At 45.5% G+C, this 17,475-nt stretch overlaps 1 protein-coding gene and 1 long non-coding RNA gene across 2 annotated transcripts in view; one reads left to right on the top strand and one right to left on the bottom strand.

The window, feature by feature from the left end:
* UBE2L3 (ubiquitin conjugating enzyme E2 L3) overlaps positions 1–17,475 on the bottom strand; it is a 60,289-nt gene that overhangs the window by 1,945 nt on the left and 40,869 nt on the right. The window contains exon 3 of the mRNA XM_047697265.1: positions 4,305–4,491. Within this exon, the coding sequence (XP_047553221.1) occupies positions 4,305–4,491 (187 nt within the window). The remainder of the gene's footprint in view (positions 1–4,304; positions 4,492–17,475) is intronic.
* On the top strand, positions 908–8,774 carry LOC125082081 (uncharacterized). Its single transcript, XR_007121883.1, has 3 exons — positions 908–1,100; positions 6,117–6,120; positions 8,764–8,774. It is a non-coding gene; the product is annotated as an uncharacterized LOC125082081 (long non-coding RNA).

Genomic DNA, 17,475 nt, shown 5'->3' with positions numbered 1-17,475 from the left:
GCCCACTCCGGAAGACCCTTAGGAGCTTGTGAACTAGCTGAGAAAGGTTCACCTGACACCCTGTCTTAACTACCAGAAGGTAGATAACCTTCACCAGAGTTATGCTCTCGATTCCACAAGCAGAAACCACACCAACTGCTTGGGGTGGGCCCCACAACACTCTCCCAAAGTACAGTAAGGCCTAGATGTACTGGAAGGCTGGCCCTGGGGTGGCAAGGCCACAAGGGAACGGAAGGTGGGGAAGGGAGACCGAGGGGGAAACGGAAGGTTCAGGAACCCCAGGCCCCCTCACCTCAGAAGTGGGCTGCATGCAGCCACTTTGCCTTCTCACACATGCTTCTCCTCATCCAGCCCTGATTAGGACCAGCACCCCCCAGAATGCTGGGTTCCCTCCCACTGCCACATTCCTAGCAAAAAGGCATCTCTCCTCTAGATTACCGAGGCCATGGATTCCTTTGCTGGGGACCATGTTCTCCCCACTGCATTACAAGTTATGGATTAAATGCTAATGCTGGCTGAGCCAGGCACAAAGGCCTACTCGGCCACTAGCTCACTCTGAGTGGGAGGAACAGCACTAAGCACTCCTGGCGGGGCACCCAAAGACCACCTGCCCTCACCTCTGCCTGTCAGTGCTACCAGGTGAGACGGAACAACAGGTGAGGCACATGAAGGGCTGGCGGGGTCCAGGCTGAGCAGGGAGGAGGGGCTGGAGGCCAAAGAGGGTGGACTGTGAAGGGCCTGGAAGCATCTCTGCAGGCTGAAGCAGTTCCTAATCCAATCCCCACAGCACCCTCAGGGGCAGGCATTATCACCTCCCACCTGTAAATATCTCTAAGAGGAAGTAGGCCCTGGAAGTACATTTTTTTTTTTGTCTGTTTATTTAAGATTTATCCCTTTCATATTTGATTCTTGTATAACAGCACGAATGATAATAAAGCTATTTTGTTTGTTCCTATTTGTCCCTATTTCCCCAACTCCCTCCACTGGGATTCCAGTGTTTGCCACATACCCACATATGGCCTAAATTATTATTTACCTAATATTTTCTTCCAAATCACCTCATTTTTTAAAATACAATTTTTCTCAAAGAAAAAGTAAATGTAACTCCAATGGAAAATCACTTTCACTTGCTAGAAGACATGCATCAACAAACATTAAAATGAGCACCCCTGTCCAGCCTGGGGAAGCAGCTGCACTGGGACCAATACTCTTCCAGAGGACACCTTTCAGTTTCTCACAGACACTACCCCAGCTTGCCGGCCATGCCCTCCTTTAGCAAGCTCCCAGATTTTCCACCCTGTGCTCAGCTTCGAGACTGCTCCATATCCCTCTGTCGGCTCGACTTCAGGCAGGAATCCTGCACCACATGTGACTCAGGGCATGAACAGATGGCTTCCTGTCTTCTGCTGTGATCAGAGACTGTTCTCTAGCAGAACCGCTGCTTTATTAGCATTTCAGGAACCTCAAGGGGCCCTTGCCTGGATAAGTGCAGTGAGGGTGTGTGGGGAGGGCAGTGAGTTTTCAAGGTTTCCTGCTCACCCTCTGTGAGGGTACTCAGGCTCTCTGCTTTTCACTATGATCATCTTCACAGCCAATGTTTCAGCAGAGAACCCTTTGTTCACTATTGAGGGTGGCTCTTTAAAAGCCAATCACTTTGCAAGTTTACTATATCTATTTAATTATTTTCTGGGAACTTGCTTTCACTTATTTGATCAAGTCGAAATATTTTCCAATTTATTTAGTAGTTCTGGCAAGTATTTCATCCTTTCTCTGTTCCTCTGGGTGCATTTTTGGCTCCTCAGCTCAACTGTAATAAGAGCCAGCTGAGCTTAGCTTGTTTTGCTAGTGAGGACCCTGACAGCTACAACTGCTTTTCAGACTACAACTGTGACCCCATCCCAGCATTTTCATACTTAAAACAGCACACTCATTATATTTCACAAATGGTCTGGCCCTGCCTTTTTTTTTTTAACCTCTTTTTGACCCAAATGTTCCTCAGAAGTATTTTATTTTCTCTCCAAAATGGAAGAGTTTAAAAACATTATCAAAATTTACCTCCTATTCTCAATGTATAGGATCAGAGAATAAAGGCTATAAAATTTCCTTGTTTTTGTTCTTACAGTTTCTTTGTAATAGGGGATGTAAACAATATCCATGATTCAATGCCCACCCCTTTTCACGGAGATCCAGGGGCTCCGTGCTCAGAATAAGATGTGAATAGAACTTTCCCTCAACCCTGAAGGTGTGCAGTGCATAAGCAGCCTTCCCACAGAATGTGCTACAAAATCTAATTAGTCTTCTGCTGTTTATTATATTTCTTGAATCCTCTAAATTTTATCTGCTTGATTTGTCTTAAGATAATGTAGGGGGAACTGAAACATTCAATTTAGGAATTATTTGATTTTTTTCTTTATATAATTTTGTTGCTGTTGTTGAGTCCGTATTATGCTGGCTTTGTTGATGACTCTATATGGCAAATCTTGTTCAACTACCAAACTAAGACCTCATTCTGCTGCTGAGACATCTACTAGAACCACATACATTGCTGAAGAGAAAGAACTCTGTCTTCAAGTTCTTTTCTTCTGCTGTGATTATCACCAACTTCTGCTACCTCTCTGATAAAGTTTTGCTTTGTTTCTTGACTTTTCTCCTGCTATTTTTGCTCAGTTTTTAATGCTTCCCTACTTCGTAATTAAAAATTGAGATACTAAAAATACTGAGATATAAAAAAACTCTTGAAAGTGTACAATTAAGTTGTTTTTTAGTAGATACACAAAAACTGTGTGATACCAGCATTTCTGGTGAAAATTTCACCAGAACATCTTTATCATTCCAAAAACACCACCCACTCTCACACTCACTTCCTAATCTCTCCATATCAGCCCTGACAAGCACTACTCTATGTTCTCTCCTTGTAGATGTGCCTATTGTGGACATGCCATGTACAGTCAATTCTAGGGTTTTCTGCACTAGTTATATACCCTGAAGTTGCCATGAATGCTGAATTACATAGATACTGAGCCGTGAGTGACCTCAGGAATGACCAGTTGTAGAACCACCCAGCTGAGCCCAGCCAACCCAAAGAATGAGGAATACCAAATTCTTGTTATGTTAAGCCGTGAAGTTTTGAGCTCGTTTGTAATATAGTAATAGCAGAAGCAAGGGAACACAGCAGCAAGTGCCAGGGACAACATGCTTGACATATGTGAGGACAAGGAATTTCTACAGGAAAAAAACCCAAGGGTGTGCACTGAAGAACATACTTCATCAAGCTTTTATAAATATCAACTTGTACATGACCAAATGTCATGTCCACTGGAGATCCTTCTATTCTGATTCAACACTGAAACCCAGTCCTTTCTACGACTCAGCTGTGAAACCTGGTGGGACACATTTCACGGCAATTATTTCAAATAAGGAAGGCTCAACTTCCCGTGCAAAAGGTTTTCAACTCCTTCTTCCAAGGGTTCCACAAAAAAATGACTATATTGGTCACTGAAAAACCACCTGTGGCCTCACAATTCCAGCCTCATCCACTCCCTTTAATCTGTAAAGACCATACAGTGGTTCAGGTAGCTATACATCAGAAAGCCACTAAAAATATGAGATGAGGTGTTCAAAAGAAAGTTCTGGAGTTAACAAATAAAAACTGGACATAGTCTGTAACAAAATCTAGATATTTCCAATTTCCACAGGACAACAGGAAAGCTAACCATAATGATCAATCAAGTATCCTTCCCAGAAAAATGAGCACAGAGGCACGTGACCACACATGGCCAACACTGTACTTTTGTCAGGGCACACAGCCACAGGACCATGCCCTCCCCGCCATGCCACCCCCTCTGAGCCACCAGCATGGTGCTGCCCACCACATGGCTTTGCCTTACGCCCTTCTTTTAGTCTGGCAGGACCTCTCTAAACTCCCTTCCTCCTTCAAGTCTAAATTCATGTGCTAACTGCTGTGTGAGGTCACCTTAAACACCACTCGCCCTTTCTCATTCAGAGCAGCCCTGCAGTCCTTCATGAAAACTTGAAGCGTGGCCCCTTACTGCATGGGCAGCCAATGCTGGGCTGGTCTCTCTACATGTGTCCCCACTGGTCAGGAACACAGGAGGGCCTCCTCCAATACCTACACAGGTCAACAGTTTAACTGAGATGTGTCCTGCCCACGAGAAATGGTGGGACCTCAGCAGCACTTCTACATGCACTGGAGTTGGTCAGGTAAAATTTCTCTGGACTCTGTGAGACATGGCCCCTGCCCCCACAGCAGCACCATCTGGGAAGACATAAGAAGCATGCCTTACCTTGGTCGGTTTTGGTTGCTGGCTTCCAGTTTTCAGCACTAATTACTGGCAGACAGACCTGCCCCTTTTCATCAATGTTCGGGTGATAGATCTTTGTTTTAAATGTGATCTTCGGTGGTTTGAATGGGTACTCTGCTGGAAAGTTGATTTCGATTCTGAAGGCCCCCTTATCATATGGAGGGTTGTCCTGCAGGGAACGAGGAAAGGGCAAATGAACACACTACCGCTCAAAAACCTGTCGCTGAGACAGAACTGCTCTGTTTACTTGAAAAATTAATTTATTTCAAGTAGTATGCCAATTGAAACCTTGTCACCTTGAGGGCCACCAATAATCAGTATTTCTACAGCAAGATGTCTGCTAAATTCCAGAAAACTCTGAGATAGACGGTGTGGTCTCTTTATCTTTGTACCCTTAATAGCTTTTGTTTGTGTAGTTTTAGGTCTACAGCAACAGCAAGAGGGAAGTACAGGTATCCCTCACTTTCCAAAAGTTTGAGTGACGCCACTTCACTTTCAACAAAGGCCTACGTTAGTAACTGTTTTGCTAGCCAACAGAAAGACATCTGAAGAGGATTTTCACTTTTATCGAAAAAGGCAAAAAAGTGAAATATAGCATCCCGTGTTTGTTTTGCGGCAATCCTTTATACACAGGCAGTGAGCACCAGGAGCGGCCAGAGTGGTGGCGCCGCCCAGAGCCTCCCCCAGGAACTACACTCAGTGTAGCTGCCAAAGCGCTGAATTCTTGTCTGTGAGCACCTGTGCTTTACCTGATTTATTTTGTGTTATCTGTTAGCAAGATGTGTCCTAAAGTATCAGACAAGCCTGAGAGAGGTTATTTTGGGGGTCTGGGAACATAAACGTTTTTTCCATGTAAGTTAATGGTAATTAAATGTTTCTTTGCTTTACACCACTTTGGCTTACACAAGGTTTCCTAGGAATGCTCTACTTTTGTTTGTGTGGTTTTTAAGATTTTATTCTTGTGCAATCCCTTCACCCAATGTGGGGCTCAAACTCACAACCTGGAGACCAGAGGTCGCGGGCTCCACTGACTGACCCAGCCACGTGCCACAAAATACTCTACCTTTGGATAGCAGAGGAAAGGTGAGCTGGGTTCCTCTAAGTCCCCTCTTTCACACACAGCCTCCCCACTACCAACATCCCCCACAGACTGGTTTGTTACAATCAATGAACCTACATGGACACCTCATTGCCACGTGCAGTCCAGTTACACTAGGGTTCACTCTTGGTGTCGTGCATTCTATGGTTTGGGTAAGGTATCGTACATTAGAGTTAGAATCTGACAGTATATATAGCCTTTACAGATGGCCTCCTTCACTTAGTAATATGCATTTAAGGTTCTGCCATGTTTTTCATGGCACAATAGCTCATTTCTTCTTAGCACTGAATATTTCATTGTCTGGATTTAGCACCACTTATTTATCCATTCATCTGCTGAAGGACATCTTGGTTGCTTCTGAGTTGGGCAACTATGAATAAGGCTGCCTTACACATCTGTGTGCAGGTTTTTGTATGGACACCCCTTTCCACCTCCGCTGGGGAAACACGGAGCAGCATGATTCCTGGATTGTAGGTTAAGAGTATGTTGTTTGTTTTTTGTTTTTAAGATTTTATTTATTTATTTGACAGAGAGATAGACAGTCAGAGAGGGAACACGGCAGGGGGAGTGGGAGAGGGAGAAGCAGGCTTCTCGCTGAGCAGGGAGTCCAATGTGCGGCTTGATCGCAGAACCCTGGGATCATGACCTGAGCCCAAGGCAGACGCTTAACGACCGAGCCACCCAGGCGCCTCTAGTTTTGTTTTGTTTTGTTTTTCAAAGACACTTATTTTATTTATTTTTAAAGATTTTATTTATTCAGTTGTCAGAGCACAAGCAGGGGGAGCAGCAAGCAGAGGGAGAGGGAGAAGCAGGCTCCCCGCTGAGCAAGAAGCCCGATGCGGGACTTGATCCCAGGATCTTGGGATCATGACCCAAGCCGAAGGCAGATGCTTTACTGACTAAACCGCCCATGCACCCCTTTCTTGCCCATTTTAAAAGCAGACTTTGGGGCACCTAGGCGCCTCAGTCAGTTAAGAAGGCATCTGCCTTCAGGTTATATATAATCCCAGGGTTGTGGGATAGAGTCCCACATCTGCTTCTTCCTCTCCCTCTGCCCGCCCTCCAGCTTGTGCTCTCACGCTCACTCTCTCTCACTCTCAAATAAATAAAATCTTTTAAAAACATAAAAATAAAATCTGCCTTTTTTCCCTTATTATTGAGTTTTAAGACTTTTTTGCTTATTTTTGGATAATAGCCCTTTATCAGACAGGTCTTTTACAAATATCTCATCTTTTTTGAAAATAGATGTGGGTGCACCTGGATGGTGCAGTTAGTTAAATGCCTGACTCTTGGATTTAGTTCAGGTCATAATCTCAGGGTCGTGAGACTGAGTTCCCTGTCAGGCTCCATGCTCAGCAGAGAGTCTACTGGAGAGTCTTTCTCTCTCCTCCTCCTCCCTAAAATAAATAAATAAATCTTAAAAAAAAAAAAAAAAAACAATAAATAAATCTAAAAAGATTAAAAAAGAAAAAGAAAATATGAAGAGTCACACCAGGGGTAATTAACAACTCAACCAAGACTATACCGCATTCTGGGAGGCCAAACAGGTAGCCAGGGCTCCAAATTCTGGCTAGCTAGATCTCCTCAAAGTAAAGCCAGTATCCAGCTGGATGGCTAGACTCTGGGGAGCTCAACTTGCCCCTAGCTGGTAGCCAGTAAGGGCCAGAACCATGCCCCAATTCCCTGTCCCTATGATGGCTCGAAGATCTAGACCTCAGGGGCTGGACACCCTGATGGGCCCAGGAGCCCCTGAGAGATGACCCAAGATAAAGAGCCCCACCCTCCATCTACCTTCAGGAAGTTGAGCAAACCCTTCATCTACTGCCTTCTCCTAGTACTCTGGCTCTCCTACTTTATCATACCCAACCCAAAGAAAGCTAAGCTTCTCAGAGTGCCCAGGAATGCTGTTGAGAGCCCCCACACCATGGCCCTTCCTCTTTAACCTTCAGACCACCTGGGCATCTTCCAGCAAACACAGCTTCTCTGCTGGGGAACAGGGTTGGCAGGCACCAGATCTCCACACTGACCCATGTTCTAATCCTGCCCAAAGAAGGGAGGCATGTTGCAAGGGCTTTGAAGACAGGTAAAATTAGGGAAGGCTGAGGGATAAGAGAGGTCTTCCAGGCAGAGAAGACTCAAGACTAGGATGGTGGGGCTTGGAAGGGGCGATCTGGGCCAAGACTAGAGGCTGGGAGCCACCAGTGTGGCTGAGCGCCTACATGGGGTCTTCCCGAAGAAAGGCTGAGGCCACTGAACTCCCCTCTGACCAGTGGATACCCTGTCGGAAGATTAATCTGTGGGGAAGCTTGTGGGGAAGCTGGGAGACTCAGGGTCTGGAATAAGGTGGAGATGTTAGCAAACAGTCCAGGCTGGGTGCCTATATGGGGAGACACCTGGCACATACCTGAGAAAGGTTAGGAGAAGACAGGACTGGAAAATCATTTTTATCCCAACAAAACCTTTGCTAATCCCTTCTTCGGAATTCTCTACAACACTCTCCAGAAGTTAAAGCGGCAGCAGACCCCTCCCAGGCCTTGTCCTGTGTGCCTACCCAGAGTCACTCACTACCAAGGGCAGCTCGACTCACTGTTACAAATGTACAGATTTGTACAAATTACCAATGGGGGAACTCAGAGAAGATAAGATGACTTTTGGTTTTCATTTTTGTTTTTTAGGGGTTTTGTTTTGTTTTTGCTTTTGGTTTTTAAGATTAATTTATTTTTAAATAAATTTTTTAATTAAAAATTTTTTTTAAAAATAATTTTTAAATTTTCTTTCTTTCTTTTTTTTTAATTTTTAAATTTTCTAAGTAAAAATCATGTTCACGGGGCGCCTGGGTGGCTCAGTTAAGCGTCTGCCTTCAGCTCAGGTCATGATCCCAAGGTCCCGGAATCGAGCCCCGCATCAGGCTCCCTGCTCAGTGGGAAACCTGCTTCTCCCTCTCCCCCTCCCCTGCTTGTGTTCCCTCTCTCGCTGTGTCTCTGTCAAATAATAAATAAAATCATAAAAAAAAAATCATGTTCACTTCTACCACTTGAGCCATGTAAAAAGAGCTTTCCTGTACAACTTTTGTTTGGCTGGCCATATCTGCCAGATTTATTCACTCATTGCCCCAGACTGATCAACCCTGAGACTTACCTGATGCTGGGCCCTGCGCTAGGAGCTGGGAGACAAGAATGAGCCAGGTCCAGTCAGCAGTGCTAACCTTGGCTCTACCTCCTGCTCACTGGGCAAGCCTGGGACCTTCCCGAACGGCTGCAATGTGGGTGTGTAACTGCAGTGCGCACTGAGGAGGAGGTTTGAGCACACACGGTCCAACGTGCCTGGCCCTGGCACAAAGAGCTCAAAGAAAAGCAGCTCTGTTGCTGCCAGAAGCACTACAGGCTGAGCCTCTCACCACTCCCCACGGAACGTGGCTATGCTCACCTTACCTTCCCTGAGCCTCTGTCCTTGTCTGGGGTTCTGGGGATGAACAAAGGAGTAGCTCGGGGGCGTGCCAATCACACAGACTTTCCACCTGTGCCAGTGATTTTTGTGGAAGAAGGCGTGCAAAAATTAAAACACAGGATATACCTTCTGGAGAAAGGCCTAAAGCACCACATGTGAGTTTTTGACATTTCAGAGCTAAACTTACTCTGGAAGGTAGCTCAGAAACTACAAGGGACCTTAATGAAAAAACATGTTTGTGCGGTAGAGAAATATTACACAACTATCCAGGAATTTGCCTCACACCAAGATCAAGTTGTAACACCACTCCATCGTCAAATTCACCAAAGATTCTAGCACTTTTATCTTTACACATGACCCTGACCAATGTTTTTCTGTTATTCCCGCCTATATGGGTGTCTTACATTCCTTTTAGCAGATACCACTATGTCAGGGAATGTTTTTAGATGTAAAATTAATTTCTTCTGCTAATTTTACATGCTCTCAGTTAGTGCAAAGCCTTCAAGTTTTCTCTCTCTCTCTCCTGAAGAGCTATAGGTGATTAGCCAAACATGTATCCACTCTCCCTTTATAGACATGACTGGTTTTAAGGTGTTTATTGTTTATTTTATAAACAGTATGGTTGAGGAGAAAAGGAAAAAGAAAACTAACTTTGGTACTGCTCTTGTGCTTACGATCCATTTTTCTGCCTTTGCTTCTAGTCATGATACACATGCATGTACAGAAGATTTGACCACTCTTTACCAAGGATTTATGACATGCTAGCTGCTTCTCTGTCTTCCCTCCAATTGACCTCCCCCCACGGCAACCTCAAGCAGATGCTGTCATCAGCCACATCTGGAAATGAGACAAATGAGATGGAAGTTGAGCAATCAGCCGAAGAACCTAAACTCAGACCTCCTCTCTGGTAACACAACTCACTGCACGTGCCGGAACCCTCCGGGCCCATCCTCGTCACCTCTGTGTGACCTGTGGGCCCAGGGAAGCCATGAGCATGTGCTGCTGTTCACGCTGCTTTTGGTGCCCTGAGTCCCTGTCTCTTTCTGCCTCTGGACTAGAAGTCTTATGTCGCCTGCCGCATCCAATAGGCTGTTAGCTTGCAAGTAGGGTAAAAACTTGAGATCCTTCACAGTTCCTGACACCCACTGTGCAAAGCACAAAGCCATCCTGCAGCGACTAAGACAGACTTCACCGAGAGGCAGCTCCTCCACACGGCACCAAATCCACCCCCCCCCCAGGCTTTGACCTGTGCGTCCTACCCCTCACCCTGGGGCCAAGCCTAACCTGTCCTTCCCAGGGCAACCCTTTAAGAATCCCAAGACTCGGGACGCCTGGGTGGTTCAGTGGGTTAAGCCGCTGCCTTCAGCTCAGGTCATGATCCTGGGGTCCTGGGATCGAGTCCCGCATCGGGCTCCTTGCTTGGCAGGGAGCCTGCTTCCTCCTCTCTTTCTGCCTGCCTCTCTGCCTGCTTGTGTGTACTCTCTCTGACAAATAAATAAATAAAATCTTAAAAAAAAAAAAAAAAAAAAAAAAAAAAGAATCCCAAGACTCCATTGTGTTTCATGTCTTCCCTTCCTTGAGTGAAGACCGACTCCTTCAATTATCCCACAGAAGTCACAGTTTGTGTCACCGCTGTGACTGCTTTCTCTGTCCTGCAGTGAGGACACCGCACAGCTCTCTGGCAGTGAGAGGAAGTCAGGCCAGTCCTCCCACTCCCTGACATGGACTGCTGCCACACGGCATGTCCCCACGGCGTGTGCACAGCTAACTGACACCACACACAGGACTCACGCCTGACCTGATGTGAACAGGAGGATCCTGGTTTAGAGCTAATGACCGTGCTGTCCCTTCTTCAAGGGTCAGACGGACTGAAGGCTCTGTGTGTTGCATCCACTTCTGTCCCCTTTAGTGACGACCCCTCAGCAGCATCCTTTCACTATGTTTCACCCAGCAAGTTAACAAAGCCGGAGATTCACTACGACTAGAATGCCAAGCCCAGTCAGCCCCTTGAGCTGAGCTCTTATTAAAGGGGAGCTGTCTATGCGCTCAAGCCTTCAGGGTCCACTCTAGAATCTTGTCATGGGTCTTCTGAACAAAGAAGATGTAAATTGTCAAGTATTTTTTCTTTTGTATCTATTCTGAAAATGCACTTTCTTGTTGCCTGAATCACAAAATCTGTTCGATCAGTAGGCTCATTCTGCGTTAATGCTGCTTTCTAAAGAGGAGTCGTTTGTACTGTCTCCAATGGTTTTGGTTTGTAGGGCACTTCACAGTATAGGTCTTTGTCAACGAATACCCGATGTTACAGAATTCCATCACATTAAAACTTACAAATGCGAGAGAGTATTTTTATTTATTTTTAAAAAAGATTTTATTCATTTATTTGACAGAGATCACAAGTAGGCGGAGAGGCTGGCAGAGAGAGGAGGGGAAGCTGCTCCCCGCTGAGCAGAAAGACCAATGCAGGGCTCGATCCCAAGACCCTGGGATCATGACCTGAGCCTGAGGCAGAGGCTTTAACCCACTGAGCCACCCAGGCACCCCATGAAAGAGTATTTTTAAAACCCGTTTTCTTGTCTCTCGTGACCAAGCTACCTTTTGAATTATATCTAAATTTAAAAATCACCGTCTCCGTGAACTGAATTCAATAAGGAACTTCCCCTGCTCTCAATTCATATGTACGTCTCACAACACAATCCACTTTCTCCCCAAGAATGGAAGTAGCTGGGATGCCTGAGCAGCTCAGTCGGTTAAGCGTCTGCTTTCGGCTCAGATCATGATCCCTGGGTCCTGGGACCAAGTTCCGCATCGGGCTCCCTGTTCAGCGGGGAGCCTGCTTCTCCCTTTGCCTGCTGCTCCCCCTGCCTGTGCTTGCTCCCTTTCTCTGACAAGTAAATAAATTAAAAAAAAAAAAAAAAAAAAAAAAAAAAAAAAAAAAAGAATGATGTAGCTAACATTCGTACCCCGAAGTATATTAAACATTCCATCCCTCAGGATAAGAGCTGTTAGTCCCCTGCTGCATGGCCCTGGTATGTTCTCTACACATATGTAGTGTAAACAAAGGCATTTTATTCTGGACATCTGTACGTATTACTTACAAGTAGTTACGAAAGTGGAGTCATACTGTCTCTATCCTTTTGTACTTCTGTTCATGTTGCTATACACGGTCTCCCACCCTGTGGTCCAGCTGTTGTCCACTTCTTAGGCCACAGCGCCTTGCAGGTGGAGCCACACTCAATGTCAAAGAGACCACGGAGGGCAGTGCCCCTGTGGCTTTTGTCCACAAAGCCTGCAGCTGGCTTTGACAGGAGCGCAACAGTTCCCACCAATATGGAGGGATGCTCTTCCCCGAAAATATCTCCAGTGTAATGTGAGATTGGCGACAAAATTATGTTTTATGTAGGGATCCCCTCATTTGGCTACAACCATTACAGCGACAGAAAGGCAGAAGTGAGAAGCTATAGGAGAATCAGCAGGAAAGTAGAGAAGAGCGGAAAACCCACCGGGGCTGGGTCCTGAGAGAGGCAGGACTTGGCTCCATCTCAGTCCAGAGAGGCGATGCGGAAAGAAGGAAGGGGTCTGTCAGGTGAGGATTTCCGGTGAAGCGGGCTGTAAGGTGAGTAAGGACCCAGAAAGGAAGGTGAGAGACTGTAACTACGAACGCAGCAACAAAGAGGTGAAAGAAGGAAACCAAAGCTTCACATGTGCTCCCGGGGGTTAGGGTGGACTTGTAAGAAATCTTTCTTCTTCCAAACTGAAAAAATAATCTAGCATTGAAGGAGCTTTTATACTGTGCCTGGGACAGTCCCAGATACTTTTAGTCAAGAACAGTATACCAGTCACCAGAGGGCAATGAAAGAAAAAAGGAAGGTGGGGGTGCCAGTGTCACAGATACCCAAGCACCCCACTAGCTTTGGCAAGTCTTTAGGTTTTGTCACAAGTAGGAAAAAAGTGTTTGTTTGTTTGTTTTTTAAAGATTTTGTTTATTTATTGACAGAGATCACAAGTAGGCAGAGAGGCAGGCAGAGAGAGAGAGATGGAGAAGCAAACTCCCTGCTGAGCAGAGAGCCTAATGTGGGGCTTGATCCCAGGTCCCCGGGATCATGACCTGAGCCGAAGGCAGAGGCTTTAACCCACTGAGCCACCCAGGTGCCCTGGAAAAAAAAGTGTTTTAATTGAGGCAAAATTCACGTAACATACAATTAACTATTTTGGCATGTATGATTCGGTGGTATAGTGAATTCATAATGTTGTACCCCCTCTCTCTAATTTCAAGACTTTCCTTGCCTTCAAACGCTCTGTACCCATTAAGTAACAAACAGAAAATCGAGGCAATAAAACTCTGTTGAATAGATTACATTTTTGCTCCAGTGGAGGCTGAGGGAGCTGCGCCAGAGGTGGCTAACTTCTCCCAGGAGGGAGAGGAGAGGAGCTCAAGGTTGAAGGAGGGACCCTCAGGTAGAGGGCAGGCAAGCCAAGAAAGAATACACATTGCTTTCTACAAGCCGGCCTCCAGAGCTGCTAAAATGACATTCGGTGCTATCAGAGAGAGAAATCTGTGTTGTGGTAGAAAACAGGCTACCCTCATCTCTCTCCCTAACAGAGAACTGGGGCCAGCACCCTAGCAGGTGGCACTCCTGCCCGTTTTCTTTTAGGTGAACACATCAGCGCGCACCCTCTCACATCCCGGGATTTGTACGTGCGGTACCATAACACGTTTATTTTTATTTACCTTGCAGTGTGCTACCGACTTTATCCTCATCACCCATACACTTACGTAGCTCCTCAATCTTCATAATGGTTTGGATGCACCACAATTTCCTTACCACCGCCCCACTGCAGGGCATGAACTCCTCTTCATTTGTAAAGATGAAATCAATAGTATCATGAGTGTCCGCAGGAGCAATAAAGACCCAACATACTTTTTTAATAAAAAACAAAGCTACCATGCGTTCCCAAGAGCACCGGCTAGCTCCGGTGGCTGAAAAGTAGGAAAGCAGAGCTGGCAAGGCTGCAGGGAGCCATGAGGACATGGTGGCAGCACCCATTCTGGGAAGCCACAAAATCAGAAATGATATTTCTTCCATTTTCTTTTCTTTTCTTTCTTTCTTTAAAAAAAAAAAAAAAAAGATTTACTTATTTATTTGGGAAAGGAGAAAGAAGGCATGGGTTCGGGGGTGGCAGAGGGAGTGAATCTGAAGCAGACTCCCCAATGAGCAGGGAGCCCCTTGTAGGGCTCAATCCCAGGACCCTGAGATCGTCGTGACCTGAGCCAAAAACCAAGAGCTGGACACTTAACCAACTGAGCCACCCCAGCACCCTGAGGATGTTTTCATATAAGGAAGAAGCCTGATTTCATCTGAGAGAGGAAGTGGTGGCAAGGAACCTTTCTGTTCTGGTGAGCTCCTTACTGTGTTCTCCTAGTTGCATTTTGATCACCTGTCTTCCCCCATTAATCCAGGAGATACGTGAGAGCAAGGACCCAAGGCACCCTCAGAAGCAAGCCTCAAATGTTTGCTAACAGAACTGCTAAGCCAACAGATTCTCTTCTTGATTATAAATCATCAATGCCAGGGTTTATATTATGGCCATGAATGTCAGCTCTCAGAATAATGCTTTAATGTGCCTGAAACACAGTGATCCCAGAAGCGTATACACAGAAAACATTTCCACGTCTCTGGATATCCCAGATACCAGTCACAGCTTAGAGTGGCTAATAAAGTAGGAAGTATGAGAACCTCACAGCCAATCTAGGAGGCAGGGAGTCGATTCCAGGTCATTCACATAGAAATAAAACAAGTTCTTTTTAGGAAAGAAAAACTGAGGGGCAGTTGGGTGGCTCAGTTGGTTAACCATTGGCTTTTGGCTCAGCTCACCATCTCTAGTCCTGGGACTGAGCGTGACATCAGGCTCCCTGATGTCTGCTTCTCCTCCCACCTCTGCCACTCCCCCTGCTTGTGTGCTCTTTCACTCTCTCTCTCAAATAAAATCTTAAAAAAAAGAAAGAAAGAAAGAAAAACTGGTATTACTGCTTTTTTAAAAACCAAGGCTAGGGGGGTGCCTGGGTGGCTCAGTGGGTTAAGCCTCTGCCTTCAGCTCAGGTCATGATCTCAGGGTTTTGGGACCGAGCCCTGCATGGGGCTCTCTGCTCAGCGGGGAGCCTGCTTCCCCCTCTCTCCCTGCCTGCCTCTCTGCCTACTTGTGATCTCTGTCAAATAAATAAAATCATTTTTTTCTAAATAAATAAAATATTAAAAACAACAACAAAGCTAGGGGCGCCTGGGTAGCTCAGTTGTTAAGCATCTGCCTTTGGCTCAGGTCATGATGGGATCGAGCCTCACATCAGGCTCCCTGCTCAGCAGGAAGCCTGCTTCTCCCTCTCCCAGTCCCCCTGCTTGTGTTCCCTCTCTCGCTGTGTCTCTCTATCAAATAAATAAATAAATTATATATATATATATATACATATATATATATATATATGTATATGTATGTATATATATATATATATATATATATAAAAGCTAATTACAACTGAATTAAAAAAAATAAAAACACACGTGCCCAAATAACCCAATTTTTTAAATGGGCAAGGTAACTTGAACAGACATTTCTCCAAAAAAGATATACAAATGTCCAATAAACATGGGAAAATATTTTCCATATTATTAGCCATCAGGGAAATGCAAATCAAAACCACAGTGGGATACCACTCTGCACCTACTAGGAAGGCTGTAATGAAAAGGACGGACAGTAGCAAGTGTTGACAGAGATACAAGGAATTAGAGCCCTTATACTCTGCTGGTAGAAATGTAAGTGGTGCAGCCACTGTGGAAACAGTCTGGCAACTCCTCAAATGGTTAAACATAAAGTTACCATATAACCCAGCAACTCCACCCCTAGGTAAATACCCATAACAAATGAAAACATATTCCACATAAAAACCTGTACGTGAATGTTCACAGCAGCATTATTTTTAACAGCCCCAAACTGGAAACAATCCAAATACCCATCAACTGACGAATGGACAGGTAAACAGAATATAACCATTATAATGGAAACTTATTTGGCAATAAGAGGAATGAATTTCTGATACAAGCTACAACATGGGTGAAGCCTGAAAGCATTATGCTAAGGAAAGAAGCCAGACACAAAAGGTCATACATTGTAAGATTCCATTTATATGAAATATGCAAAATAAGCTAAAGCTACAGAGACAAAATAGCTTTTTGGTTGCCTAGGCCTAGGGATGAGGGTGATGGCTATGGGTGGGGTGGTTCTTTTGGGAATAATGAAAAATGTTGTAAAACTGTGGTTATAGTGGCACAACTCTGTGAATATACTAAAATCCACTCAATTGTACACTTTATTTTTTAAAAAGATTTATTTATTTGAGAGAGAGAGTGAAAGAGAGAGAGCAAAAGCAAGGGGAGAGGCAGAGGGAGAAGCAGGTTCCCCGCTGAGCAGGGAACCTGACTGTGGCGGTCGTTCCCAGGACCCTGGGACCGTGACCTGAGTCGAAGGAAGACACTTAACTGACGGAGCCACCCAGGTGCCCTGAATTGTATACTTTAAAAGGAGGAAATGCATGGTTTGTGCATTTCAACAAGACTTTAAAAAAAAACTGGAGCACTTGGGTGGCTCAGTTGGCTGAGCATCCGACTCTTGGTTTTGGCTCAGGTCATGATCTCAGGGTCCTGAGATCGAGCGCCCCCCATTAGGCACTGCGCTAGGCAGGGAGTGTGCTTGAGATTCTCTCTCTTCCTCTATCCCCTCCCCCTGCTCGTACAAGTGCACGCACTCGCTCACGCACTCTTGCTCTCTCTGCTTCAAATAAATAAATCACCCCCCCCACCGCCAACCCCCTGCCCTGCCCAAATCAAAGCTAACACAGAAACAGTAATTCTCAACTAAGGGTAGTGTTATTCCTCCCTCACAGGTTTAGAAATGCCTGGGCAGGAGATGGGGGGAGGGGAGCAGGGACGCCTGGGTGGCTTAGTCAGTTAAATGTCTGCCTTTGGCTCAGGCCATAATCTCAGGATCCTGGGATAGAGCCCCTTCTTGGGCTCCCTGCTCAGTGGGGTGTCTGCCTCTCCCTCCAGCTGGCTAGTGCTCTCTCTCAAATAAATAGAATCCTGAAAGAGAGAGAAATACCTGAGAATGTCCCTACATTGTCCCAATGACAAAACTGGCCACTGGCACCTACTGGACAAGAAACAAGGACAATCCTACACAAATAATCCACAGGCACACACCAAAATGCAGTTTATAACGCAATCACATTGAGAAATACTGGTTTTGGGTAACTACAAGTTCAATTTACAAACTGTTTGGGAGGTGCCTACTATGTGCAACATGTCGGTGCTAGGGGCAAGAAATGTAAGGGAAACTGATACAGGCTTCTACCTGACCCAGAACTTGTTGAGACAGATATTCATACCACAATAACGCAGAAGTCACACTGTGAGGAGTGCCCAAATAGGTGGGGGGCAAAGTGATGTGGTGCAGGGGTGGCACAGCACAGCACACCCCAACAAGCTGTCAGCCAACAGGCATTCCCCCATTTCTTTGCAGGCAAAACCCCAGTTTTGTACATGGTCATGCGGCTCC

This window comes from Lutra lutra, chromosome 12 (genome assembly GCF_902655055.1).
Source record: "Lutra lutra chromosome 12, mLutLut1.2, whole genome shotgun sequence".
NCBI classification, from domain to species: Eukaryota; Metazoa; Chordata; class Mammalia; order Carnivora; family Mustelidae; genus Lutra; species Lutra lutra.
The sequence above is the reverse complement of the archived record's forward strand: the minus strand, read 5'-3'. Positions and strand labels throughout refer to the sequence as shown.